The following is a 27,984-nucleotide window of genomic DNA, read 5'->3' as shown; positions in this document are numbered from 1 at the left end:
CTTTGCTGATCCTGACACATTGTTTTTTACATGTCATCTCATTTATTACTCACAAAAGTTCTGCACTGTAGTGGGCAGTGCAGGTGGTGTTAGTCCCATCTTATAGAGGAGAACACTAAGGATCATGATAATTGACGTGCCCCCAGTGGCTTGTTAACCGTCTTACCTCCCAGTCCAGCACAGCTTTCTCTACTACAGCAGTTTCCTATCCAGGATATTATATGCAGGGTTCACCAAGTTCGTTTCAGGCCTGTCTAAGAATCAGAAGTAAATCTGCTGAAAAGGGATTTACTATTAATGAAAAATGAGTCACTTGCCCCTCTTAGATAACCAGTTGGCAAAAGGTTATTACAGTCATGCATGGCATAACAATGTTTTGGTCAACAACAAACTGCATATAGGACAGTGGTCCCGTAAGATTAGTACCATATAGTGTAGGTGTGGAGTAGGCTGTACCATCTTGGTTTATGTAAGTACACTCCATAATGTTCACACAACGATAAAATCACCTAATGACGCATTTCTCAGAATGTACCCCCGTCACTAAATGACACATGACTGTATTCAGACCTGTATTCAGACCAATTCAAATTGAACACAGTAACTTTTTTATCCACATATTCATTAAATACTTAGCGAAAGCTCTGGAGTTTATAACTGGTTGCCCAGATTTCTTAAGAAAGTCATCTTATTATCTTCACCTTGAGGCATGAGGCCTGGAAATATAAACAGAATATGAAAAGAAGATTCTATTCCAACTAGAAGAACTGGGTTGCCTACGATGCCCCATTCTGAGGGGAAGCAGAGACTGGAAGAATATTCCTAGTCATAAGAGATATGGAGTCAATAACCTTTGAGGATGTTTCCTCTAGTGCTGGTGACCCCCAACACCATGATTATTAATGAACCAGACAGAAAATACCTTCCTGACTCCCCAGCTTGCTGAGACAGAACACTCCCCAATCACAGACAGCAGAAGCTGGAGGGAAGCAGCTTGGCATAGGCAATGGTTTGCCTCCAATGGAAGCTAGAAATGGAATATGGGGCTCTGACTCTGCAGGCTCAGAAAACCCAGAGAAATTAGACAGAGATGAAAATCCCAGTTCGGACTGCCTGAAGCCTAAATTCCTCTTCCACCTACTCATCCTTTGGAATCGCTCGACCTTTAATATTTATCTGTTTCATTAGCTCTTCAGCTCAAGCCCTAGGAAGAAGATTTTAAGAGGTTTCAAGTAAACAGTGAGAGAGCAAAATAGAAGCCACCCACTTCTATTGTAGGCAAATAGAAGGACTGAAAACAAGGATATAAGCAGTTGATAAATAAATAGACAGAGTTCACTTGAAAGTATTCTGCAGCATAAATAGTAACCTTAGCATAGCATGCAAGAATTAGTATCATAATTTTGAATGCCTTTTATTTCAAGAAATACAAGTAACTTTTGGAAAACAAACGCTACATAGTCTTAAGAAAGTGTTTACCAATGTCAGTGGATTAACAGCGAAAATTTGGGAATATAGAAGCTTAACAATTTTTAGTAACCAAAATAGCTTCTTGAGGAACCAAAAGTAAAATGTTTAAGAATGTTTAATCACTTAAAAGTACTTCCCACAGCTTTTTAAAGATAGTTTCTGGGGCCGGCCCCGTGGCCAGGTGGTTAAGTTCCTGCTCTCTGCTTTGGCAGCCCGGGGTTTCACCAGTTCGGATCCTGGGCGTGGACATGGTACCGCTCATCAGGCCATGCTGAGGCGGTGTCCCACACAGCACAACCAGAAGCACTCACAACTAGAATATACAACTATATACTGGGGGCGCTATGGGGAGAAGAAGAAGAAAAAAAAAAAGAAGAAGATTGACAACAGTTGTTAGCTCAGGTGCCAATCTTTAAAAAAAAAAAAAAAGATAATTTCCAATTTTCTGGGGGCAAAAGAACACAGAAATCATATTACAAAATGGGAAAATTAAACAAAAAGAATCAAGTGGAAGTATTGAAAACATAGTAAAAGGATAGATGACACATATTATTTTGAACAAAAATATTTAACTAGGACTTATTTGCCTACTGAAAGAAAAGGGTTATTTGGCCAAAAACCTAAACTCAAGTATGTACTGTGATAAAAAAATGGAGACAACTAAGTTAAAATTGTTTCAAAGAGTGCACAGTAGAAAGATAGGTGCCAGCCAGGCACCTGGTTCCTGCCTGCCTGCTGTAAACCACCACCAAATACCCTCCATGGGCGGCTGAGTCAGCGAAGGAACAGCAAAGAGCAAGCCCAAGAGTAGAGCGGTTTGCCAAGTCTGCACCTGCAAATGTTCAAATAAGCCCCAAATACAGCTGGAAGTGACCCATTTCCAGACAGATATGTACAGAATTGCAAATGCTGTCTTTAAGATGTGAAATGACGTGCTGCCGTTTATTTTCACGTACAACTAAAACATAGTGGAATACAGAATTAAGGAAGGCTTTGAGTCTCCTATGGGTCCACTTAACACTCCACAGGCTGAGGCGGTGGGAGTATTTTTTAGACCCTAAATATGAAGCAGAGTGAAATGGCAATTTGAAGACATAATCAAGCATTTAAAATGCCTGATATCTTAAATTCCTATCTTCTATACTTGTTTTTTGTTAGAATGCTCCCTGATCTAGGCTGTCTCCTTCAAATTGTGTGCCATATGTGACATCTTTGGTAATTACAGCCTACTTTTTCCTAGTGACTTTGTTAATGTGCTGTGAAAGATTAGAAATTTTTGATTTTGCTGTGTGTGAATTACGTTGTGAATTAGTGAACTCTAGACTGAAGAACTTATCAAAAGTTGAAGAGACTGGAACTCAATATTTTAAGGTGGCTTGCCTCCAAATGTTTAGCTAGAAAGTTTCTAGGATAACTGTTTGCAAACAGATTTCAAAACTACATGGATTTTTGTATTTTCAGCACTGGGATTGAAAATTGTGTAAAAATTGTTCATAATGTCTTAGTATTAACATCAAACAATAATCAGTAATATCTTCATCATGCAAGATATTTTCACATTTGATCTTTGAATTTCTTTATCTGAAAGAACTATTCAATTTTTCTGAACGTGGAAGATGTTTATTTGAATCTCTTGCTTTAATCATGGAAGACGTAGTGCAGCGAACCCTGAGGCAAAGTCAACGCGTACTTGCTTGTTCTTCTTTCATGTGAATTAAGCTTCAAGGAAAGAATAAGCTGAAACTTTAAAAATGAATGAACAAACTACATAAATATGTGGCACAAATGTGAACCAAAAGGGAAGCAGCAGTTAAATTTAAGTTATTAAGCATTAAATGTAATAAAAGATTCACCTTATGAAAATTATGTGGGAGCCCAGAATGAAGAAGACCTAAGTCCTGTACCCCTATGCATCAAGTCACACAGCAGAGACATATATGGCTGTTTATTTTTCTGTACAACTGGAAATTAGTAGGATAATGAATTATGGGAGCATTTAAAATCATGTGGGTCAATTTAATATTCCACAGGCTGATTAGAAACAAAATCAAGAAAAACAAAAAGTGGAGTAGTCATAGGAGACCATAGGAAACAGTGATAGGAATCCTTGAAAAACAAAGAAGGCAAAATAATAAACAAAGACATAGAGGACATGAATAATGTCATTGTTGAGTTTAACTTAATGTTTATATATTGCATGCTGAACCTCAAAACATATTGCTTGTATACTTCATCTTTTTAAATAGTTACTAAATTTTCACAAAAATTACCCATGTATTATGCCACCAAAAAAAGCACTCATTAAATTTCAAAAAGTGGAATCTACAGAGGTCACATTCTTGAATCACAGGGAAACAAAACTAAGAATTAATAACAAAATTAGAAATAAATCCTTTTTTAAAAAATCACTTGGTTTTAAAGCCCTCTCCTAAGTGACTCTTGAATCAAAAAGAAAATGAAATTATAGTTATATCAGACATAGAAATTAACAATTATAGGAACACCATAGGATCCAGCTTGTTGTGCACGTGGAGGAAAAATATAGTCTTACTTTACGAAAGAAGAGATATTGAAGCTGGTACACTAAACAGCCAATGCAGTAAGAAATAAAAGGAAAGCAAAGATATTGAATTATTAAACATAAAAACAGAAACTTATGAGGTAGAGAAGAGTAATTTCTATTGGGCTGAGGCGTCTGTATTTTAATAAGTCACTAGAGGTGATTCTAATGAGCAGCCAGAGTTGACAACCGCTGAGCTAGCATAACCCTGATCCTGAAATTTTACAAACGAGCTTAATAAAAGGAAAATTATAAGGCAATGATACTTAGAAAAAAATTATATAAAAAATTGGCTTGCAAATCCAACAGTGTATTCAAATAACAGGATACCATGATCCAGTACTTCTATTCAGGGACTGTAAGGATAGTTAGTTCAACAATAAGACGATTTATAGAGCTGAAAGATTCAAGAAGAAAGCATATGATTATCTTGATAGATGTTGCTAAAGCATTTATAAAATTCAGTATTCATTCCTATAAAACTTGTAATAGAATAAAAATAAGAGATTCCTGAATGGAATAAAAAATATCTACTTCAAAGAGACTATACTACACTTTGTGATGAAACGCTAGAAGCTTTCACTTTAAAGTCAGGAAAAAGATCAAGATGTGTTTTTACCAGCATTTTTAATAACCTTTGGAAGTTCTACACAACATAGTTAATCATTCATTGTTCATTCTTTAAGTCAATAAATATTTATTGAATGACGACCTCATGACATAATAAGAAGTAAAAGTACAATAAGAGACACACTAACCATTATTTGCAGATAATCCGATTATTCACTTCTCTGGTTTTCAAGCTATGATTTGTGAGGAGAAAAGGGGACCTCTGAAGGGGTTGTTTTTGGGGCCACGATAAAGATGAGGGGCAACTGAGTGGGAGGGGCAGAGTTTAGCCCACTTTTTTCCATTTCACATATTTAAATAATCAAACAGTATTAGGAAAAATAAACACTTAATAAAGAATTCAATAAACACCAATTTTTAAAATTCATATAGTAAAGTCAATAATCAACAAACAGATAAGAGGATATACTGGGGAAAATATTAATAAATATGAGCAAAAATAGCAAACACAGGGAATACACATTTTAAAAATGTGTAGAACCTATTTGAAGAAAACTATAAAACTTTTATAAAAGACTTAAAAGAAGACGAAAAAAACAGAGAGAAATACCATATTCTAGAAGGGAATGACTCAGTATCGTAATTCTATCAACACTTCCCCAAATGAATGTATAAATTGAACACAATCCTAATGACATTAATGGACAGGGTGAGGGATGGGTGGGTCTAAATCAAAAGTCTAGAGACAGACACAACTTGTCACACTCATTTGTATATAATAACAATATTTCAAATCACATCATCACTAGTGCTGTGATGGGTAGCTCTCATATAAGGTAATGTCAGATTCCTATCTCATACATTACATCTAGGTAAGTTACACTTAGGTGTATCAAGGCATTTGAGATTGAAATGTAAAAAATAAGAATAGCTACCACCAGAAATAACTACATAAATAAAATTGAAACCGAATGAATGACTGAATCGATGAATGAATGAGCAAAAGAACAGAATAAAACTACTGGGACAATTCAAATAGAAAATGCACTTGTGTGAGTTCCTTGGTAAGGGCCCTCCCAGGAATGTCAGACTGTAGCTCCTCTGACGTGAGCAATGCCTCCGTCTTAGTCTGTTTGGACTGCTAGAACAAAATACCACAGACTGAGTGGCTTATAAACCATAGAAGTTTATTTCTCACAGCTTTAGAGGCTGAAAGACTGAGATCAGGGTGCCAACATGGTTGGATGAGGGCCCCCATCCATGTTGCAACCTTCTCTGCTGTATCTTCATATGGTAGAAGGGACAGGCCAGCTCTCTGGGGCCTCTTTCATAAGGGCACTAATCCTATTCACGAGGGCTCTGTCCTCATGACCTAATCACCTCCCAAAGCCCCACCTCCTAATACCATCCCATGGGGAATTGGGTTTTCAGCATATGAATTTTGAGGCGACACAAACATTCAGACCTTAGTGGTCTCTTCTCTAGCTTGTCACTTATGATGACCTCTCAGTTCTATAATCCATAATCATCTCCAATCTTTTCCAGTGGAACTCACCTCCCCGGACAGAAGGGCCTCTTATGGGGGAGGGATCCATTTTAAATGACCTCCAGGCTGACTCCATGCAACACAAGCCACTCTGGTCCATGGAAAACAGGCGCTCCTCCTGTTAGAGGAGAGGCAGCTTGCTCCCAACCCAACCCCTAGCCACAACTGTTTGCCCTTCAGCTTTCTCAAGCCTGAGTCAGACAGCAGTCTACTGTGTCCTCATGCTCCGGGGAACCAGAGAAAGCACTCCCAGAAAGCTTAAGGGAAAAGATCCAACAAACTAAAACGTTTAAACTTCTGTGCACACAAACAATGTCAACACAGTTAAAAATAAAAGTATAAAATTAGAAAATGTTATTCTCAACATGCAAGACAAAATATTAATATTCTTAACATGTAAAGACTCTCACAAATCAAAAGGAAAAAGAACACCCGAATTTGAGAAGTGGGCCAAGATTTTGACAAAGTTCAAAACGTGCAAAACTGCACAGTCAGGATAGTGTGATGTTTCTCGACCTTTTTTTCATTATCACCCTCTCCCGTGATATCCACAGATATACTGTTCATCTGCTTATAGAGTACATGGACATCTGTACTTTGTACATAAATACAATAAGACATCCCCCTTCCAAGAATCAATTTTCAACCCTTTGGGGGCAGTTGAGAACTGTTGAGAATGCACTCGATAGCCGTTACCTTTGTGGGGAAGTGGATGGTGACCAGGATGTGGCACAAAGGGACTTCCTGGGTGCTGTTTATATTCTGTTTTTTTATCTACTGCAATTATATGTATGCGTTTTATGAAACTTTATATACATCTTTTGGAACTTCATAGAGCTCTATACTTACAATCTGTTTCCTTTCCTATATGTAAGTTTATATTTTAATGAAAATTTTACATTAAAAGGTAGATCCATTACACAAATGGGCAATTAAGTAAAAAGAAATATAAGTGGCCAATGAGCCTGTAGAAAATAGTCTTCCCCATTGATAACCAAAGAATGATTAAGACACAGATACACCATTTTTCACTTGATTGGCAAAAGTTAAAGAAAGTAATATCCTGTAGTTTCAAAGGAGTGAAGAAAAGGGCACCCTTATATATTGTTGATAGGGTAAATTGGAGGGAAATTTGAAAATGTATCAACAGCAAGCCATTGAACTCAGCAATCCCTTTTTGAGAAATTTTATCTTAAAAAATTTGAATAAGTGTTCAAAGATGTATGTTCAAGGATAATCATTGCAATGTCATTCATAATAGTAGAAATTGGAGAAATAAGTGAGTTTCCAGCAATAAGAAATTGATTAAATATACTTGGTAGATCTGTTTAACATAATATTATTGAGCCATTTGAAATTATAATGTAGTTACTCAGCACCACCTTTGAGAGCAAAGGCTCTGGGATTACGTTATGTGAGCTCAAATCCTAGTTCTTCCTTTCAACTAGCTAGAGGCTGAGATAAGCTATGTGCCTTCCTAGTCCTCAATTTTCTCCTCTGTAAAATGGAAAAGGCATTGTCGAGAATAAAACCAGTTATAGAACAGTTTGTATATCATGAATCCATTTTTAAAAATATTTTTTACATGAATATCTGCATCGATAAAGGTTGTTATATTTTATTTTATAGTATTTTCTAAATTTTTCACAATGATCTCATATTTCTTGGGTTAATTATTTTCTTAAAAGTCAACAGGAGCTTAAAATGAAGGCACAGTCTTATGAAAATAGTTCTGGTGCTTCCAGACAGTGCCACGGAATTAGACTGACCAGATTTTCCATTCTATTGGAGGGACCCTGCTGCAGGCCGTGTGGATTCTTTGGCTTAAACCAGTGGTTCTCAAACTTGAGCTCACATCAGAATCATCTGCAGGACTTGGAAAAACACAGGTTGTTGGCCCCACCTACAAAGTTTCTGATTCAGTAGGTGTGGAATAGGACCCTGGATTTTGCATTTCTAATGAGTTCCCAGGTGATGTTGATGCTGCTGCTCTGGGGATCACACTTTGGGAACCGTTGGACATGATCTAGCCTGGCTGACTTAGTCAAAAATTTTCTAAAACGCAATGGTCTTTTACTTGGTATGAAGTGAACATCACATACACCTGGGAGATGGAGTCTATTAATAAAAACGGGAAAGTAGGTGATATACACCCCAGAAAACCAGTGAAACAAGTTGATTTTGATCTGTGAGTGTATCCTGATGCAATTCCTAGTCCAGATTTCCAAATTCGGGGAGGTTTATACTCAGGCATGCTAGATAGAAGCTTTTGTTTCCTTTCTTCCTCCTCCCCTGCTTTTATTCTGTAATGGTGTGTAGCTTCTTTGTCTTTCTTTCCCTGAGTACTGAATGGTTAAGAGCGGACATGTAGTAACAGCATATTATTTGAATACATAGACTCTAGAAGCCCTTTGTGCTTCCATAGTTTCATCTAGCACTTGTAGTCAGAAGATCACTTCTAAGAAAACAAACTCATGGAACAACACAAGACTAATTCTGTGCCAATGAAAGCTCATCTCTACTTGGAGACTTTCCTTCCTTTGAGAAGGAAAACCTTGTGCTTGGTTCATCTCATCAGGGAAAGCTAAATAGCATGCATACTGAATAAACAGTCTAGGTGAGAACATTCATTCAAAGAATAATTGCAATTTCCAGATGTATCCTTCAAATATCTTCATCTTAAAGACATCAGAAAGGACAGGTTGACTTAGGAATCAATGCAACTGGATATAATAGGAAATCCTTTTCCATTCTCAAGTTTCAGATGTGATTTTCATGTTTGTTGTAATGTACAAATTTGCTGAAATTTCTATTTCTCAGTTTGAGAACATTGTCCTTAATCCTTAGTTTGTCTCTCTCTTTATCTTCCTGACAAGTTCTCTGCTATCATAATTCAAATTATCAAGGATCTTCTTGTGTATCTCTCTCATATTTGTAGCTAGATCCAAGAAATGTGCAGTCTTGTTAACCTGAGCTATTGGAAAAGGGGCTAGCCTGAATTTGCAAAACATCTAAATTAAAGCATATTTCAAATAAACATCAGCTTATGACCTTCAGCTTCCTATAGGTATGAGCAGTTTCTAGGAAATTGCTACCAAGTAGAGATCTTGCTTTCTTAAATAAAAAAAGCAAGTTTAATTAACACATTTTTATGCAAATATATGCTATAAACATGCTTTAAAGCAGTAGATTCCATTAGGCTGTAAACATCCCCATCCCAATTAGTTTTACCTTGTTAATTTACACAGAAAAACCTTTCTTCATAAACAGTGCCAGTTCCTCTCAGACCAAATTATTGTAAATTCTGATTTAATGAGATATCATTACATTTCTCTCAAACCTCTTTATTTTCCTTTAAGAGTATTTGTAAGGGAAGAGGGCCTCTCAGAGGAATTGTTTGGGAGTAGGAAAACAAAAGTGTATCTTGGTTTCTGAAAGTCTTGGCAATTTCTTGATACCTGTTAGAGTTCTGACAAGGTAATTGCCCTTCTCTTGGCTGTGATAGAAATTACAGCGTAGCAGATTTTGACTAGCAGGGATGTTTCTGCAAGTGTAGAATTTGTCCCTGTAGGCTCAACAAAGGCAGCAAGCATATCAATTCAAGAAGATATTCCCATCATTTTACCTAAGTATAATACTTGCTAGCAAGGTAACACCTGGGATGATTGAACAAAGTTGAAACTCATAGAATTTCAGAATATGTCGATCATCTACCACCTTCCCTTCATCTACACAAATACCATAAGATGAGACACATGAAGCCTAGGGATTTTTTAATGACCTGCCAATGTTCACGTAGTCAGTAGTTTGAGAAGTTAAGGCTAGACAGCAGTTCTGTGGAGTCCCACTGAAGAGCTCTTTGCACTACCTCATACTGTTCACAGCTAAAACCAGAGACTGTCTACATCAGGGGTCATCAAACTAACCCAGCTGACCCTGTTTTCATACTGTCCTCAAATTACAAATAGTTTTTACAGCTGAAAAAGTAAAAATAAGAATAATATTTTGTGACGTGAAATTATATGAAATTCAAATTTCAGTGTCCCTAAATAAAGTTTTGTTGGAACACAATCACACTCATTCTTTTGTGTATTGTCTGTGACTGTGTCTATTTTATAATGGCAGAGATGAATAGTTGCAACAGAGAGTATATAGTCTCTCTGGCCCTCTATAAAAAGTTTGTTGACATAGACAAGTACTTGTGGTCATAGCAACTTGGGAAGAAGAATCCTCTGGATTTAATAGGAATTGCCAGATTTCCAAATCCAGTGCCCATCAGCATACATCAAACTTTAGTCTCTTTTACTTCATTTAGACTAAAGCTCCTGTTACATCCAAATATACTAAGCATACAGATTAACTTTCAATGACATGGGCACCTGTATATATCCCTTAAAGCCACTGATATCAACTTGAGGAAGATCAAGGACATCATAAATGTCTACCCCTAACTTTCCACATTCAGGTGATTGTCTGTGGGAACAGGAGCATTTCAGATGGCAAAAGTACTACTTAACAGAAATGTAATACTTACCCATCTATTCTATACCCTCCTTACAATGCAAAAGAGTTAGATGGAGGTTTAATTGAAGTCACTTATCATCTTGGCACTTGTGTTTCTTCTAATACACAGGACATAACCTAAACGTGTGGCCTGACTTTTCACCAAGTGTTGGCTTGCAGCACTGAGAAGACTTGAGTTGCAGAGTCAAGGAATTTATCCAGGCTTCTCCTATTTTTCTTCTATCTATTTCATGTATCTTTCCTATTCCTTTAGGGCAAACGTGTGTTTATATTCTTTTGTACTCTACCCCAACCTGGACACCCTATGTGCTGTGTCATTTAGTTAGTCAAGAAGGAGTAGAATAAACTCTACAAATGAAGAGCTGGAACTGAAAGACTACACAGGAACCTATATGTTAATCTCCATGCATGCTACGTAGCAGAACCTACCCATTTTGTCATGCACCATTTCCAGGCTTAATTCTCTGTCATTTAATGGAAGTGAAATACAGAAAGAATAATGAAGTCAGAGAACTCAGTGTTGACAAGGTCCCTAGCGTTTAGTCTAACTTCCTTTTAAGAAATAGCATACCAAACCCAGAAAGTCTCAATAACTTTCCCAAGGTCACATAGCTATTAAATGAAAAGGCCATGTGAATCACAAACTCAGGTGTGCAGAGTGTTCAAGTTTTTGTTTCTTAACAAGTTAAAGTTAAATCAAATCCCTGATCTAGCTGTTCTACTTTTAGTCTGTGTTGGGGCTCCCATTCATCAAAACAGAGCAAAGGTTCTAGGGTATTATGCAGCTCCCAAACATCAGGGGTGTCTCCCCAGTCTTTGGTCCCCTGTTGAGAGACCCACTATTTCAGTGAACACAATCCCTATGGTCCAGCAGCCCAGGTGTCTCTGTCTCATGCTGGGGGCTGAGGAGAGCCTGGTGAGGATAGAAAGCCCAGTGTCTAGCATTCAAGCTACCCTCATGCACCTTGCAGCTGTCCCTAGGCAGCTACCACCAAGAGATGTACATGGATTGATTGACCCCAGTCTTGATCAAATCCCCCTCACCCTCTCTGCTTCCCAGATACTCTGATTTCTCTCTTTTGGGTACATCTAGTATAATCCCTTCAACTTGTGTAAGGTTTTTCCAAAGACAGAAAGGAAGCAATTTCCACTTTGGGCCCTATATCATGAATCTCTCTAGAAACAAAAGGCTAAATAGTGCCTGGCTACCCACCAGACTGGACACACATGGAATAAGGAAGAAAAGAGGGTATTCTAAGAGCTTTTGGGTGATGAGCTGAAAGGTAGAATCCTCTAGGTAGAAGAATTGATGCTGGTTTTAAGGCAAGATTCACCAGTTCAAGCAAAATGGCTCACATGTAGACTGATAGCCATGGGAACAACTGAATAGCCAGTTGAGCCAACTGGCAGCTTGCCATGATCCATGACAGCCTGCTTCTAGATCAGGTCTAAGGAACAACCCACAAACAGGATATTCTGGATGAGAAGTGACTACATCACAGTTTGGAAAATAATCTTCACATGTTCCACACAGAGAAATGGTGGTTGTGAAACAGGCTTGTTAATAACACCCATACTCTTTACAACTAATCAGCGTCAATATTAAGGCCAGCAATCTTTACGTTTTGCCTAAAGAGTATGAGCCAGTAGATATCAATAAAAATCCAGCAGAAGTATGTCGTCCATAAACATATTATTGGTACTATTTCCTGAATCAGGTTTTTATTGATAAAAAGACTAAGGAAAAGACTAAAGTCATAGAGAGAAACGGAAATAAAAATTATTGTGGATTTATTTGTACCTTTAGTTAGGACTATAGCCATGCTCTCTTGGGATTAAAAAATACCCGTTTTTATACACCAAAGACAAAATGTTGAATCTAATTTCTAGAACTACTCAAGTACTCAGACCACCAACTGCAACTTGACATGACTCAGTCACCTCAATTCAATCAGGGTAGGGCCTGAATGTTTATAGAAAGCAAGCTGGTTAAGCTTCTAGTGACTGCTTTGTTTCCCTAAGGTCTTCCTAATTTTTATTTCTTGAATGTGAAGACGAGGAGGAAGAAAGCAGCACTCGATTAATACAAAGGAGTCATACTTTTATTATTCCTTAATGAACCCCACTCCACTCCAGACCAGCCAAGTCTAACTTTTAAAGTCATGGCTTCTTGAAGTAGAAAATGCCCAGCCATCCTGGGAATTTCTCAAATCTGTTTATGAAATTTGAACTATGAATGCTAAACAGTGAAATTCCATGATAATGTGGGTTGGGAGTAGAAACTGTTGTTTTCTACAAATGAAGGTAACTCCTAAATGCAAAACCACTCATAAACTCAACTGTGAGACATCTGGTCATAGAAATTGGTATATCTGAAAATTACTTTACTAACCACCTGACCACTGGAAATCCAGAAGAAGGCTGGTATCTGGAGACCTCATATGGATACCTGCACTTCCTCTCTTCTCCCTCTGTTTAAGCCAGGGCTAATAATAGAGACATCGTAGTGGGCAATTTTTCAGGATGTTCTTAGAGATACTCACTTCTCATTAGTTGATTGACTGTTTCATTGCTTATAACACATCCCATATTATCCTAAGGAGTTTTAGTGATGCAACTGTTATAGGTAAACCCATGTGATGGCAGATTTAGGGAAGACGAAGGTGGAGGAAGACATAATAAAGATTCATCGTGAACTTCTACTCATGTACTTCTAGGTGACTAGGCCAGGAAACAGTCGTCCCCTGACCCTCTGGGCAGGAAAGGCTCATGGGGAAAGTTACCAAGTCAACAAAGTTTGGGCATCCTCCATCCTTGTTGGAGGCTTTCTTCAGGTATGAGTGTTTTCAAGCTGGTGGTCACTGCCTAGTCACCCTGTTGCCCTGGCATCACGTGGCTTCTTGACCTTCTTCCCTGTGCCCTGCCCTACTCTAGGCTCAGTCTTGGCTTCATTCTCTACCAAAAGACACCCTGCAACTCAACAACCTACTATGTGCCAGTACTGTGTTAGGCACTGTAGTTGTCAAGACGAACATCTCACATACAGTATCTGCACAGTGAGGTCTCATTCTGTGATAAAGAAGATTGTCCCATGAACATCCTCAGTTCAATTTAATAATGCTATAATCATTATGTGATGAAGCTTACGCGATCTCAGAAGAGGAAATGACCAGTTTTTCCTTGGGAAACTGAGAACAGCATCCAAGAAAAGATGTCATGTTAGGTGGATCTCAAAGAGTGAGTGGGAGCTGCAAGAAGACCATTCTTTGGAGGAAAGAGAGCTCCCAACATCAGAGAAGCCTAAAACAAGACCTCTCCCAAACTCTCCAGAAACTTCAAGGAGAGGTAGCCAGAGGCTTCTCAGGTGGTTAGCGGAAGAGCTGGAGCCAGAACCCAAGTTTCCTCATGCCCAGGCCAGTGGTCTTTTCATTACCTATTCTTGGGGCCATTGCCTCCAGGATGCGGTTCCTGTTGGGTAAAAACAAATCTGATAAATGATTGTGTGCCCATGTTTTATCTTTAAATTTCAGTTTCTCTTCTTACTCTACAATATATCTTTGATAATAAAAAGTCTCAAGTTATAATTTAAATTTTTAACTTTTTCCCCCAAATCTTGAATAAAATTGACTCTGCTAGAATACTTGTTTTACTATGGTTTCTGATCATTTGAGAGAGAAATAAATTCTGGTTTGAGAAGAAAGGCAACCAGGAATCTTCTGTTAAGCGTATCATCTAGAGCAGCAGTGTCCAATAAAAACATAATGGAAGATACACAAGTAATTTAAATTTTCCTAGTAGCCACATTTAAAAAAGTTAAAAAAATAAACTTAATCTCATAATACATTTTATTTGACCCAATATATCCAAAATATTATCATTTAAACATGTAATCAATATAAAAATATTAATGAGCTATTTTACATTATTTTTATTGCTGTACTAAGCCTTCAAAAAATGGCGTATATTTTCCCTTCCAGCACATCTCAGTTCAGACACTAAATTTTCATTGGTTAAAGTGAAATAAGTGGAATATAATCCTACCAAAATAATAAAGTTTAGAGGAAATACTTTACAGTGCTTCAGGTTTAAAATTTAAACTAACTAAAATTAAATAAAATTTAAAACTCAGTTCCTCTACTGCACTAAACACATGTAGCTAGTGGCTACCATATTGGACAGTGCACATCTAGAAGTTGGAGTGATAGCAAACAGGAAAATATGGGGTGCATTAATACCTGCTCTCAGTTAGGCACAAGGGCTTATGTACAAGAAGGAGTCAGAGAGGGAGCATATAAAACGTGGCAGAGTGGTAAAAGCTTGCAGATCTTTGGAGTTAGAGTAGATTATCTCTCTTGCTTTTTATCTGTGACCTCTGCAGTTCAGTTTTCTTATCTGTAAAGTAATAATACCTGCATTATTGGGATCATGAGATTAAGTGAGATAACCTAAATAGTAGGTTTTGAAATCTAGCACATTCCAAAGATTCCATAAATTATAACTAGATTTATTAGTATCTATGGAAGTCATGGAATCTGTTTGCATTTAGGTGTGGGGAACCTTTGAGGGGCTTATAATTTAACTAATTATCTGTGGGATGCAGGGTGAGAGGAAAGAGGAACTGTGGTATTTTTTGTCAATTTATTGCATTGTAAAATATTTATATAGAAAAGTGTACCCATCGTAGGTATACAGCTCGATGGATTTTCGCAAAGCAAACATACCCATGTAACCAGCAGCCAGACCTAGAAACAAAACATTTAGAGACTCTCAAAGCTCTCCTTATGCTCCCAGCAAAAGTAACCACTATCCTGACTTCTAACGCTATAGGTCAGTTTTGTTCGTTTGTAAATTTACAAACAGCCTGCATGAGTGTATAAGTGCCTTATTTCTTTCACTCAAACACATATTTGCGGATTTTTTTCATGTTGCTGTGTGGGGCAGTAGTTTGTCCTTGCTCATTACTGTGTTGAATTCTACTATATAAATACCCCCACAATGTATTTATCCATTCTACAGTAGATGGCCAATTGGGTTGTTTCTAGATTGGGGCCATAGCAAATATATCTGTTTTGCTCACTCTTCTACATGTCTTTTGGTGATGGGTATGGACTGGAATTTGAGTTTTCAGTCTTAGACTTTTGGAAAAGAGAAGACTCACTCATCCTATCATTTCATGTGCAGGGACCTTGGATAAGCATGCAGAGTTGGAGGACCTTGTGGCTAAGTTCCTGAATGTAGAAGCAGCTATGGTCTTTGGGATGGGATTTGCAACTAACTCCATGAATATCCCTGCACTAGTTGGAAAGGTAAGAATTTGCTGCCATAATTGTCTTCTTCCGTATTATTCCTGAGAATTATAACTCTGAGCAGGTCCTTGGTTAAACCAGTTTTTTGAATAAATATACCAGCTTAGTGCAGTAAATCTCTACATCATGATATTCTGTTTATAGAATCGCAGCCCTAGATGCGGGTCAAATTTCATCTTTGAAGACAGTTTAGCAAGATCAATTTTTAGGCTCCCAAGTCCTCACTTGCAGTCTAAAAAACACTTATTGAGCATTTATTTGGACAAAAAATTTTGCCTGTGTCATTCATTCAATTATTCATTCAATAAATCATTTATTGAGAATCTACTATATCTTCGTATGAGGCAAGATACCAGGCATTCAAAGATGAGAAAGGCCTGTGCCTTGTAAATTTATGTAGTTTATAGTCTAGTGGGGGAAACAACACACCGAATAAAATAGGATGACTACCACAGGAATATGTCATGGATGTCAATATAGTGGAGAATGAGAATCAGAAAACAAGAGCTTGAAATGTCCTGCAGACAAGACCCCTGCCTTCCAGAAGGAGTGCACCAAAACCATCTCAAATAATCCAGCCTGAGGTCAAAGATCCCCACTCAAAAATATATCAATTTTCCTGTCAAGCATCAATCCTTTAGAAAATGCTAGTTGGTGCTTAACCAAGATCTTAAATGACCTTCTCTGCTGAAAACGATGTGCAAATGATTAAAGATGTAATCCGTTAAAACAATCCCCATCTCCATTAGCTAATTGCTCTACTGGATTGTATCCGTATAGGCACCAGGTTAAACACTTGGCCTTTTAAAATTAAAGAGGATTTTAGGAATCTATGTTATATGACTTGAAGTGTCTTCCTGTTCCCACGTTTTTCCTTAATTTTATTTATCGGCTTGTGTTTTCTGTGCTTGTTTTCTGAGCAGGGATGCCTCATTTTAAGTGATGAGTTAAACCATGCATCTCTTGTGCTTGGGGCCCGACTCTCAGGTGCAACCATAAGGATCTTCAAACACAACAGTGAGTATCAGTGTATTTATTCAACCTGGACCTCTTGCCTCTAGAAGAAAGAAAAGATTATTGATGGGGCTTTGTCCTTGCTCTTCAAACTGGGAACTTAGCCTAAAAAAATACAATTATGTTTATGTTCACTACTGGCTTGTTAACCTCTGGTGACCCAGGACAAATGGTTGAAGTGAATTAAACACCCAGATTGCTAAGTGTAACCCAAACACATTAGTGTCACTGTTATTAGTGATCTTGCAATGCAGCCTCTGAAGACATGACTGATCTCTTAGGGCTGCCATTTAATTATCAGAAGTGTTATATCTCTTCCTTTTCTATAACTCTGCCTTGGGAAAGTTTGAAGACTTGGCTAAATTTTATATTATAGTCAGGTAAAAACTGATCTTCTCCTTAGCACAATGCCTCCTTTCACTGTCCCCACCCACCACATGCTTAGACACCCCCTACACAAACAAACTGTCTATTCAACTTTGTTGAAATGCCCTTTCAGGCTCCAAGTTGTATGGCTGGGTGATGAGGAGGAGGCAGAAGGCTATTTCTTCTTAGAGACTTGATGAAGTTTGAGGAAATACTTAGGAGGAGGTGGAAGTGGACACTTGAGTTCTCTCTTACGGCTCTCCGCCTGACTTGTTGCATCACCTTGTATAAATCCTTTAAGCTTTCTTGTACTCAGTTTTCTCATCTGTAAAATGAGGGTGTTGAACTATACGATGTGTAAGGATCCTCCTACTTCCGTTTCTGATTCTAATTCTTCATTACAGTCAACCAAACTCTCTCTTCTATGTGTGCCTATGTATACATGCACACACAACTGTTTTCTCTCTCTTCCTTCTCAGCACCTTTCTTTCCTTCTTTCTCTTCCCCTCTACTTTTCCCTGTTCCTCTTCCTTGGCACTCCCCTCTGTCCTCCAAGAAAATAACAAAGATTGAAGTGAGGAGAAGAAACCTGAGGGAGAACTGAGGAAGCATTGTTCCAGCTCTGGTATGTCCACCTCACAGAAATCTCAAATCAAAGAACAATTCTCCCATGGAAGAGGAAAGCAAATACATGGGAGCGTTCTAAAGGGAGCCTCCTTTTCCTACTTGTAGAGTTGTTCTAATGAACAACTCTCATTGAGTGGGGTGAGGTCTGGTTATGCCTTTACTGAACCACATTCAGCAACTGTGTGAAGATGAATACTCTGGAGCCAAGTTCAGGGCCAGGCCCTCTGGAAAAACCAGACTAGAGGTCTCTTAGACCTACAGCTCAAACACAACATCTAGTTAAATGTTAATTAAAAATATGTCGACTCCATTTCTTAATTTTGCATCAAACACTCAATATTGGCTAGTGTTTGATAAACCAAGTTAAATTCCTCCAGTTCTGTTTCATTTTTCATTGATTGTCACATCTAGGCTCAAATTATTTTGACAATGTTGGGAATTCATGTTTGGAGTAGCCATCTTTTAGGGGTTCAAGAAGTGAATTTATTAAGAGACCATGGAAAATGCCTTTGATATTAGCACAATTTTGCTATGCCCTCTTGATTCTTTGGCATGACAGGTTATTGGTGATCAAAGCATAAAGAAGATATTCAACAATTATTCAACTGTAATTTCATTTATAGATATGGTTAAACATGATAATCTCCCTCCCGGAAGGAGACATACTCAGGTTGTTATCTGTATGGAACAAATGGACTAGATCATTGTAAAGGTTAACCTCTCATTTCTCCACTTCCTTCTACTGAGGGCAGTGGTTCATGACTTTAGTTGTACAGTAGAAGGATCTAGGGAACATTTATGAAAGATCAATGACTAGACCCACATCCAGACCAACAGAATCCCAAATATCTGCCTTAGGGCCAAGGCAGCTGAACTTTTTCAGAACTCTCCATATGATTCTGATGCACAATGAGGGATCTAAGCCCTAGAATCTTATTTTTTAACCTCCTTTCGTCTAGGCTGACCCTGGATCTTGCCAGTGCGCCCTGGGATATATCACCAGACACACGTTGCCGTATTAACTATTTCACTCTTCCTCTCACCATGGCTAGCACTTTTTTACACTTTTGGCCTAAAAAATGCAGAGAAAGTATTCCAAGGCAAAATTTATTGAACATTGATTCAACACCTCTTCTAATTCAGGCATTACATTAGGCCTTTGAAGGACAATAAAAATGATAAGGTAATATTTTAGTTATATGAGAGCTAATAATCTAGCAAGAGATACAAATATGTACCAAAGTAACTTTATCGTGGTTTAAATTTAAAAAGGGCCATGGCAATATCAGGCAGTGGTTAAGGCTTTGGTCAATGTACCTTTTCACACCCATTAGAATAGCTAAAATCAAAAAGAGGACGACACCAAGTGTTGGCAAAGATATAAAGCAAATAGAACTCTTGACTATTTCTGGAGTGTAAAATCATGCAACTTCTCTGGCAAAGAAAAAACCACCTTGACAAAGTCTTAGAAAGCTAAACATACCCCTATACTATAATCTAGAAATTCCATACCTCGGAATTTCCAAGAGAAATGGAAGCATATGTCCACAAAAAGCTGCTCATAAGAATGTTCATAGCAACTTTATTCATAATAGCCAAAAACTGGAAACCACCCAAATATCTATCAACAGGAAAATGGAAAAACATTGTGTCTTTTTCATATAATAGAATATGACTCTATAATTTAAAAAAAGAATAAACTACTGATACACAAAACACAGATCACTCTCAAGAAAAATTATTTTTAATGAAATAAATCAGACACAAAACAGTACATAATGTAGGAGTTTGTTTATAGCAAATTAAAAAACAGACAAAACTAATCTATGGCAATAGAAATCATAACAATGCTTACCCCTTTTTTGTTGGGGAGGGAATTGGCAAAAAGAGGCATAAAGGAACTTTCTGGAGTAATAGAAATGTTTGATATTTTGATTGGGTTGATGCTTAAATTCCTATTAAAGTTCACTGATTGTACACTTAAAATCTGTACATTTCCTTTAAATAAGTTCCCCTAAAAATATAATTGTTACAACATGTATAAATTTAAAACAATTGATTTGGCATTTAAAAAAAAGTATAGGCTTTGACTCAAGCATTTGTAACCTTGTTTTATAGCTTATTAGCATGTCGTCCTGGGCAAATTACTTCACCTTCTAGGATCTCAATTTTCTTATTCCCAAATTGAGGATAATTATGATGCCTGATTCATAATATGTTGGAGGCAAATAAACTGCTTAGCACAATGCCTGGCAATGGAAATTACTGAATTGTTTGTGCATCCTGTGTTAATATGACTATTATTATCCTCATCATTGTCATCACCAGTGCTATTAAAGGGCAGTAGAAAACATCGTGGTGACCCAGAAGAATGCAGAGGTTACTTCACTTTGGGGATTGCATGAAATGGGTAGTATTTGCCATAGACTTTGAAAGATTAAGAGAATTTTAATCAGAGATGAAGGAAAGGATATTTCAAACAGAAGAATAATCTGGGGTGTGTAGAGGACAGCAAGACCTCCAGTGTGGACTGAATTTCGAGAAAAGCTTGAAAATGAAGGCCTTGGTCAGTTAATGTAGAGTTACTAAGATGTATATGCAAGCTAAGATGTATATACTCCAAGAAGCAACAAGAGGTACCTGGGCAGTTCTACTTCTTTCCACACTGTTCCCTGGATGAACTGGCTTTGCTCAAAGCATTTAGTAGCCCTCCCCTATGTCTACTGATGATGAAAATAGAGATACAAACTGTGAGTTAAATTAAAGCTTTGAACAGCATCGGATGAAAAAGACCATCTACGTATGGATTGTAAAGATTGGTTGTCCCCAAAGTGGTTCTCTTACACCTCCTCTAACCTGCATTTGTTACTGTTTGGAATTCAGCCCACATTCTACCATTCACTAGTCTTTCCTTGGAAGTTCTATAGAGATAGATAGATAGATAGACAGACAGACAGACAGACAGACAGATGTGCATACATGCCCAACTGGGAGACTAAGTAAAAGCTTTATTAACCACAATTCAAGATTCTCTACTCTCCACCTTAAGATGTTTAGGGTAGTGATTCTCCAAGATGGCCACCAATGATTCTCCCTCCCCTGGTATTTATGCTCTTGTATAGTTCCCTCCTGCATTGTCTCAGGATTGGTTTGTGATCAAAAGAATCCAGTAGAAGTGATGGTATGTCATTTTCAAGGTTATGTTTTAGAGACATGGCTTCTGCCTGTCCTTCTCTCTTGGATCATTTGTGAGGACACTTGGGCAGCCTGTGAAGAACTGGGGCCTCTTGCCAACAACCATATGAGTGGGCCTCACTCAAGCCTTCAGACGACTGTAGCTCCAGCCAACATCTTGACTGCACCCTTACAAGTTTCTTAAGCCAGAACGTCCGTCTAAGGCTCCCAAATTCTGACCTGCAGAATCTGCAGTTAATAAGTGTTTGTTGTTTTGGGGTAATTTGTTACATAGCAATAAATAATACAGCTTCTCTGGCCACCATTGCTGGGACAGAAGTTGTACACTCAAGCATAATTTTCTACTTCCTCCTCCCTTGAATCTAAAATGAATGACTAAGCAAACCCTGAGTCCTTTTACCCAACCACTTTACCCACCCAGTCGCTGGCAAAAAAAGCCAAAATGGGACAAGTTGGAGGACAAGATGTTCTTGAACTGCATGGAACAAGAAATGTGAGTGCACAAGTCAGGAAGTGAAATATGGTTTGGCTAGTGATTCTTGAGACACAGTTTCTCTTGGCCGACATGGCTAAGGAATAGCAGGCCCTGACCCACCCTGTTAGCAACACTTCTTTTGAGGGGAGTGGGGCAGGGGGTGGCTTGAAGTGATTCTTCTCCTACTGGTGAGGCTGAAATATGAAGAGAAGGCATAATCATTGCCTATGTTCCAGTCCCTCAGTTATCAAATCTACTGCTCTTATCCAGCAACATATGAAGTAGATCCCGACAACACGGACACATCAATGCTGATTATTTTCACATTTTTATTCAAATACAAATGTAAAATACAAATGACTTAGCAGAAACCATACAATGGGAAAACTTCTAAGCAGAGCCCTGTGAAACAATTTTATTTTAAATATTCTAATAAACTAATGCAGTTCAGTCACAGATTGAATCATTCCATTAGTTTCAACTGCTCAGTAATTGCTCCAGGGACACAGAGCAGTTCAACCTGTTTTGCCTGGTCCAGCCCATGCCACCCTATGCAGCTATTTTGTATCTTCCTCTTCAGATTCCAATCTCAGGATCACAATTCCAGTGAAATTACACCCAAAGGAAAGCATAGTAACTATAGCAAGGAGAAATCAGACAACATCTGGACAGCTGGTAAAAGTTCACATCATCAGTGAAGGGCAGATGGACATTATGTGTCTCTGGATGTGATAACCTGAAAAGGACTCAACATCATTCCTTCTGATCTGATTTAGATCAGAACGCTGAATTTTATCATTAGACAGCCCCCAACTAGGAATGTCTATTAAAAAAATGAAAAAAAAGGGAAAATATTCTCCAAATATGTCAGCATCATGAAAGACAAAGAAAGGCTAAGGAGATGGTCCACATTAAAGAACACTGAAGAGCTATGACAACTAAATGTAACACCTGATCTAGGCTGGATTCTGAAAGAGACAGAGAAATGCTACAAAGGACATCACTGGGCCAATTCACAAAAGTGGAATATGGCCAGTGGGTCACATAATATTAGACAAGAGTAGGGTATCAATGTTTAATATACTGAAGTAGGTAACTATACTATTGTCCAGGGTAGACAAACTATGGCCTGTGAGCTTAGGATGCTTTTTTACATCTTTAATGGATTGTATAAAGAACAAAGAAAAATGTGTGACAGAGACCATATATGGTCTACAAAGCCTAAAATATTACTATCTGGCCATTTACAGGAAAAGTTTGCTGACTCTTGCTGTAGTCTTATAAAAAAATATCCTTGTTCTTAGGGAAGACCCACTGCAGTGTTTAAGGGTAAAGGCCATGATGTAGGCAGCTTAGTCTCAATTCAGCAAAAAGAAATTGTGTGTATATGTACACACACACATACACACTCAGACAGAAAGACTAGATAGATGATAAATAGATAAATGATAGAGGGATGGATGGATAGATAGATAGATAGATAGATAGACAGATAGATAGATAAAGATGACAAAGCAAATGGGATAAAGTGTTAGATGAATCTGGGTAAAGGGTTTGCAGTGTTCTTTGTATTATTCTTGTTCTTACAATTTTTCTAAGTTTGAAATTATTTTCGAATACAATTTCCTTTTAATTCCTTAATCCTTTGCTGAAATTATAATTCAAGAATTTCATTTTATCTTCCAATTTTACAAAGCTCTTAAAACATTCAGTAATTTATTCCTCATGCCCTTTCTTTGTACTCCTGGAAAATACATAATAGTTCTTTTACCTGTATCTTTATAATGAATGTTACCCGTGGTTATTTATACCAGTAACTAGCACTTATGGAGAATTTGCTTTGTGCTAGATACTGAGCTAATGGCCTTCTCTTATGTACTTACTTAACCCTGTGGATAATCCCGTGAAGTAGGGGTTGTCTCTAGTTTATAAAAGAGGACATTCGGGCTTGGAGGTATTAAACAACTTGTCCAAGATCATACACCTGCTCAGTGGTGAAGCCTGGAACTGTCTAAATGCTGCCCTTCCCAACTACCTGAGAACTGTGTGCAGCGTGGGGCAGAAGTCCATCATCTAATTCAGGAAATTCTATGATGTATGAGCCGCTGTTGCTCTTTAGCTTTCTGTGGTAGGTAGAATAATAGCCCCCAAAAATGCCTGTGTCCTAATCCCCAGAACCTGTGAATATATTATATTATGTGATAAAGGAGAATTAAGATTGCAGATGGAGTTCAGGTTGCTAAACAGCTATCCTCAAGATGAAGAGATTGTCTATATGGATTCAGTGTAATCTCAAGGGTCCTTAAACGTGGAAAAGGGAAACGGAAGAGTGAGTGTCACAGTGCTGCCATGTGAGAAAGACTTTAACAGCCATTGCTGGCTTTGAAGATGGAAGATGGCCACAAGCCAAGGAATGCCAGAAGCCTCTAGAGGCTGGAAAGAGCAAAGAGATGGTTTCTCCCCAAGAGCTTCCAGAAAGGAAAGCAACCCTGCCAATACATAGATTTTAGCCCAATAAAACCCATTTCAGACTTCCAGCTCCAGAAGCGTAAGATAATATGTAACAAATTTGTGGGGGTTTTTAAGCCACGTGTTTAGGCTAATTTCTTACAGCAGCAATAGGAGACTGATACACTTTCATTCTCAGATACACAAAGGCCCTGTTCTCTCTCACCAACATGCTTAATATAACTTTTACAAATGAGCATCCTCTCCCTACTGTTGTATTTACATCATGAAAACAGCCACCTTTCAGAGCAAGGCTACCTCCAGCATCCTTTGAATGACTTCTTACTTGAAAGGTCAGGGAAGTGAGATGGTATATGGAGGGAGAAAAGATTAAACGGAGTCATAATATATAAGGCATCAGTTGTTGCTGGCTCTCTTTCTCACTTTGTTATTCCCAGGGTAATACTAAATACCTCAGCACACAATGATGCTTTAATCCTTAATATGCATCCATGCAGAATGGAATGATAATGTGGACATTTTTTAAGGATCTGCAGAAGATGTAAAGTTGCCTTCCTGTGTGCATATGATGCAACCAGTCCAGATAGAAGCTAATCACTTGTGAGATGAGTTCTTAAGAATGGCCACCTAACCCAGAATGTTCTTAAACATAGGAATTATGGGATTTCATAAAACTCTACACTTGTTCTGATCTCCTGGACTTTCCTCCACCTGTGTCCTCTGCTTACACGTTAAGGATACTCCCCTGACTTTTGGAGGAGAAGAGGTCCTATTTTTATGTAGATCAGTACCAGTGGATACCTTTTATTATTTAGAGCAACTATAAATGAATCAGAATTCTGGGCCCTTGAATTTTTAAATTCTGTATGGGGTACCATGTAGTTAAACCTATTCAGACCATTGTCATAAACTATGAACCTATGTGAATAGGCTTGACCACTCACTTCAAGTTATTCATCATTTCTCTATTTCACCCCAAGATCAGAATGAGGGACTGAGAAGAGCAAAGGAAGGAGAGTTCTGAAAGGGAACAAAATCAGAACACCCAAAGGCTACTCTCTAAAGAAAAGTAGAGGACTTAGAAGTGCATTCTTAGCAGAATCCCTTTTCACCAGGGATTAGCTCTTCCTGGTTAGTGAATGTGGACAATTACTGAGATCATAACTGTCATTTATTCAGCATTCACAGGTGTCAGGCACTACATTAAGCCCTTTACATAATCAGTTCATTTAAGTTTAACAAAAATCCAGATTCATAGTTATCTTCATGGTTCCCACTTATTAAGAGAAAGCCCCTCCTCAAAGTGATTAAATGACCTGCCCGAGGACACACAGATGATAGATGGTGAGAGTCAAAATTCAAACGCAAGTCTGTTGCTCTTGTCTTGGTTCGTTTCTCCCAGGAGCAGACCTGTGACACAGATTTGAGGGCAAGTCATCAATTAGGAAGTGATCCTAGGACACACCAGGAGATGAGCAGAGAAAGGAGGCAGCCAATAGAGGGTGTGTCCTCAAGCAAGTTACCGCAGTAGACAACTGGAGAGCAATCCTTTTAGGAAGCTCTGGGAGCCAGTACAGACAGACCTCAGTGTTATCCCACTTGAGGGGCACGGGAGCTCTATTTATTCATCCAGGAATTCCCACTCGTGCGTGGTTGACAGCTGTCCCTGACCAGGCTGAGTATGCTCCCCAGACAAAAGAAAAAAGCTCTTGCACAAAGAATGGCGTGTGTTTGCAGGAAGGAGCTGGGCTGAGAGGATATTGGTAAGACACGAACAGCACTTACTAACAGAGACTCTCACCCACTAGCTAAGTCTACCTACTGCCAGGCCACGTGGAGGACCCGGAAAGCTGTATGTCTTTGTGTAAATCAATCTAGTGTGATGGCTTATCCTGTTAGTAGACTGAATTTCAACCCAGAATGCTGAAGTTTGGCCTCTGAATTCCTCTGGCTATGTGCTAAGAATATCTTCTTGCATTTTCTACTGTGGGCAGCTTCAGCGAAACAGGCAATCCTTAGTTGGCCTTTGTGACTCAATGGCTGCCACAAAACAGATATTCCAGCCATTTTGTGGTCTAAGCTAAAGAGTCAGCTCCAGAGTCAGCTAGTGACCCACAAATTTGTTCTCCTCCATGATTCTGGTGCCTTTGAGGAAATGGGCCCGAGCCCCTGGGGGCACGTGGATGTTTTTGGTAAACATATCCTCTGGGCGATTAACACCCTGAGGATTCCAGGACCTCAAACCCTGAGTAAGTTTTAATTCTCTGGAAAGGTCGACATCTTCTTTCATTGATTTGGGGAAATCAGAACTGAGCTATTTTTTTTTAATCTGCTCACTTTACTGGTAAATACACATCACCTAGATCCTAGAACAATGTTTCTCAGACTTTAATATACCTAGGAGTCACCAGGGGCAGTCTTGTTAAAATGCAGACTCTGATTTAGTAGACCAGGGGTGGGGCCTGAGCTTCTGCTTTTCTGACAAGCTCCCAGGTGATGCCAATGCTGCTGGTGCAGGACCACACTTGGAGGAGCGAGCCTGTAGGCAAACTCTGCACTCAAGTGAGTCACAAAGGGCTTCTTGAGCTAGTCTTGGAAAGGAGAAGCAGTCTTTTCAGCTAAGAGAGTTGCAATGAGGTCAAAGGGCTAGGCAGGCCAGGAATTTGGAGTGGTTTGAAAAAAAAAGAAAGCGAAAAGGAAGAACCAAGACTCTATCTAGAGGCATTTGAAGGTCAAGAGGAGGAAGAACAAAGAGTACAGTGTTTGTGGGGAAACTCTGAGCCCCACCTCCTCTGCAGAACGAGGGCTCCTGAGTGCTATTGGAGTGGAAGGTCAAACCTATAAACATCATTTAGACGACTTTACAAGCCATGACCTTTCAGATCTCAAGGTACAACTTGGGCTCCTGAACTAGGTTGTTTACTTTAATAAATATAAAGCAATTGCCTCTAGATATTTTAACAAGAGCTAACTGTATTGAACCCTGACTGTAATGAGCCTTTTACACGCACTAAGTCATTTTAGCCTCAACTACAACGAGGCACCTGCTAGGAGGATAGCTCTTTTTACAGATGAAGAAACAGGCACAAAGTGGTGAGTTGACTTGCTTAGAGACACAGCTAGTAAGAGGCGGAGCAGGAATTTAAAGCAAGGAGGTCTGATGCCAGAGTTACCACTTTTACCTCCTTTCCTGGCCTTTTCCACCTCCTTCTTTCCCCTGGATGGTAAAGTGATGCATGTAATACTTCATAGCCTCCATTTGCAATGCAATTCTCCTCAAGTCAGGGCGCTCCCTCTGGTTGCCCTTGCTGCCACCCTGACCTGAGATGCAGGGTCCCAGCACTGACCTCTGAGCTCCCACATTGTTCACCTTCCTGCATTGACCCCACTGACTTAGGGATCCCACATCAGTACTTCACCTAGTTCCACTTTGTCTAGTGCCCCTCCCTGAAGATCAGAGCCCTACCTGCCGCAACAAGCCCAGAGCCTGAATGCATGGGACCCTGTGTCCCCATGCTTGAGGCTCTTCCTGTCCTTCATCTCATGTCCCTGGGGTCAGAAGTTGCTGGTATGACTCTCTCCCCAGGGTAAGTAGGCTCTGCTCCTAGAACCTGTTTCTCCCTTAAACCCAGCCCAGCTCCTCTGCTTCCAGATGCCTTTTGCACTCTTCCAAGAGCACCTTGATTCTTTGACCGACCAAAGGCTATGCAACACCTGCCTACATATTTACAGAGCCATCAAGAAAATCTGAACTGAAGTGTTTGCCCAAACTGCTTTGTAAAACTTAAAGCATCAAACTTTCAATGCATCAAAAGTGCTCTCACTGATTTTGTAGAAATGAGACTGATAATGTGTCTTTAAG

At 38.8% G+C, this 27,984-nt stretch overlaps 1 protein-coding gene across 2 annotated transcripts in view; it reads left to right on the top strand.

The window, feature by feature from the left end:
* SPTLC3 (serine palmitoyltransferase long chain base subunit 3) overlaps window positions 1-27,984 on the top strand; it is a 148,307-nt gene that overhangs the window by 61,384 nt on the left and 58,939 nt on the right. For both annotated transcript variants that reach the window (XM_001492503.5, XM_005604475.4), the window contains exons 5-6: window positions 15,852-15,976; window positions 16,900-16,993. In XM_001492503.5, the coding sequence (XP_001492553.1) occupies window positions 15,852-15,976; window positions 16,900-16,993 (219 nt within the window). The remainder of the gene's footprint in view (window positions 1-15,851; window positions 15,977-16,899; window positions 16,994-27,984) is intronic.

This window comes from Equus caballus, chromosome 22, assembly GCF_041296265.1.
Source record: "Equus caballus isolate H_3958 breed thoroughbred chromosome 22, TB-T2T, whole genome shotgun sequence".
NCBI classification, from domain to species: domain Eukaryota; kingdom Metazoa; phylum Chordata; class Mammalia; order Perissodactyla; family Equidae; genus Equus; species Equus caballus.
This window is presented reverse-complemented; position numbering and strand designations above follow the sequence as displayed.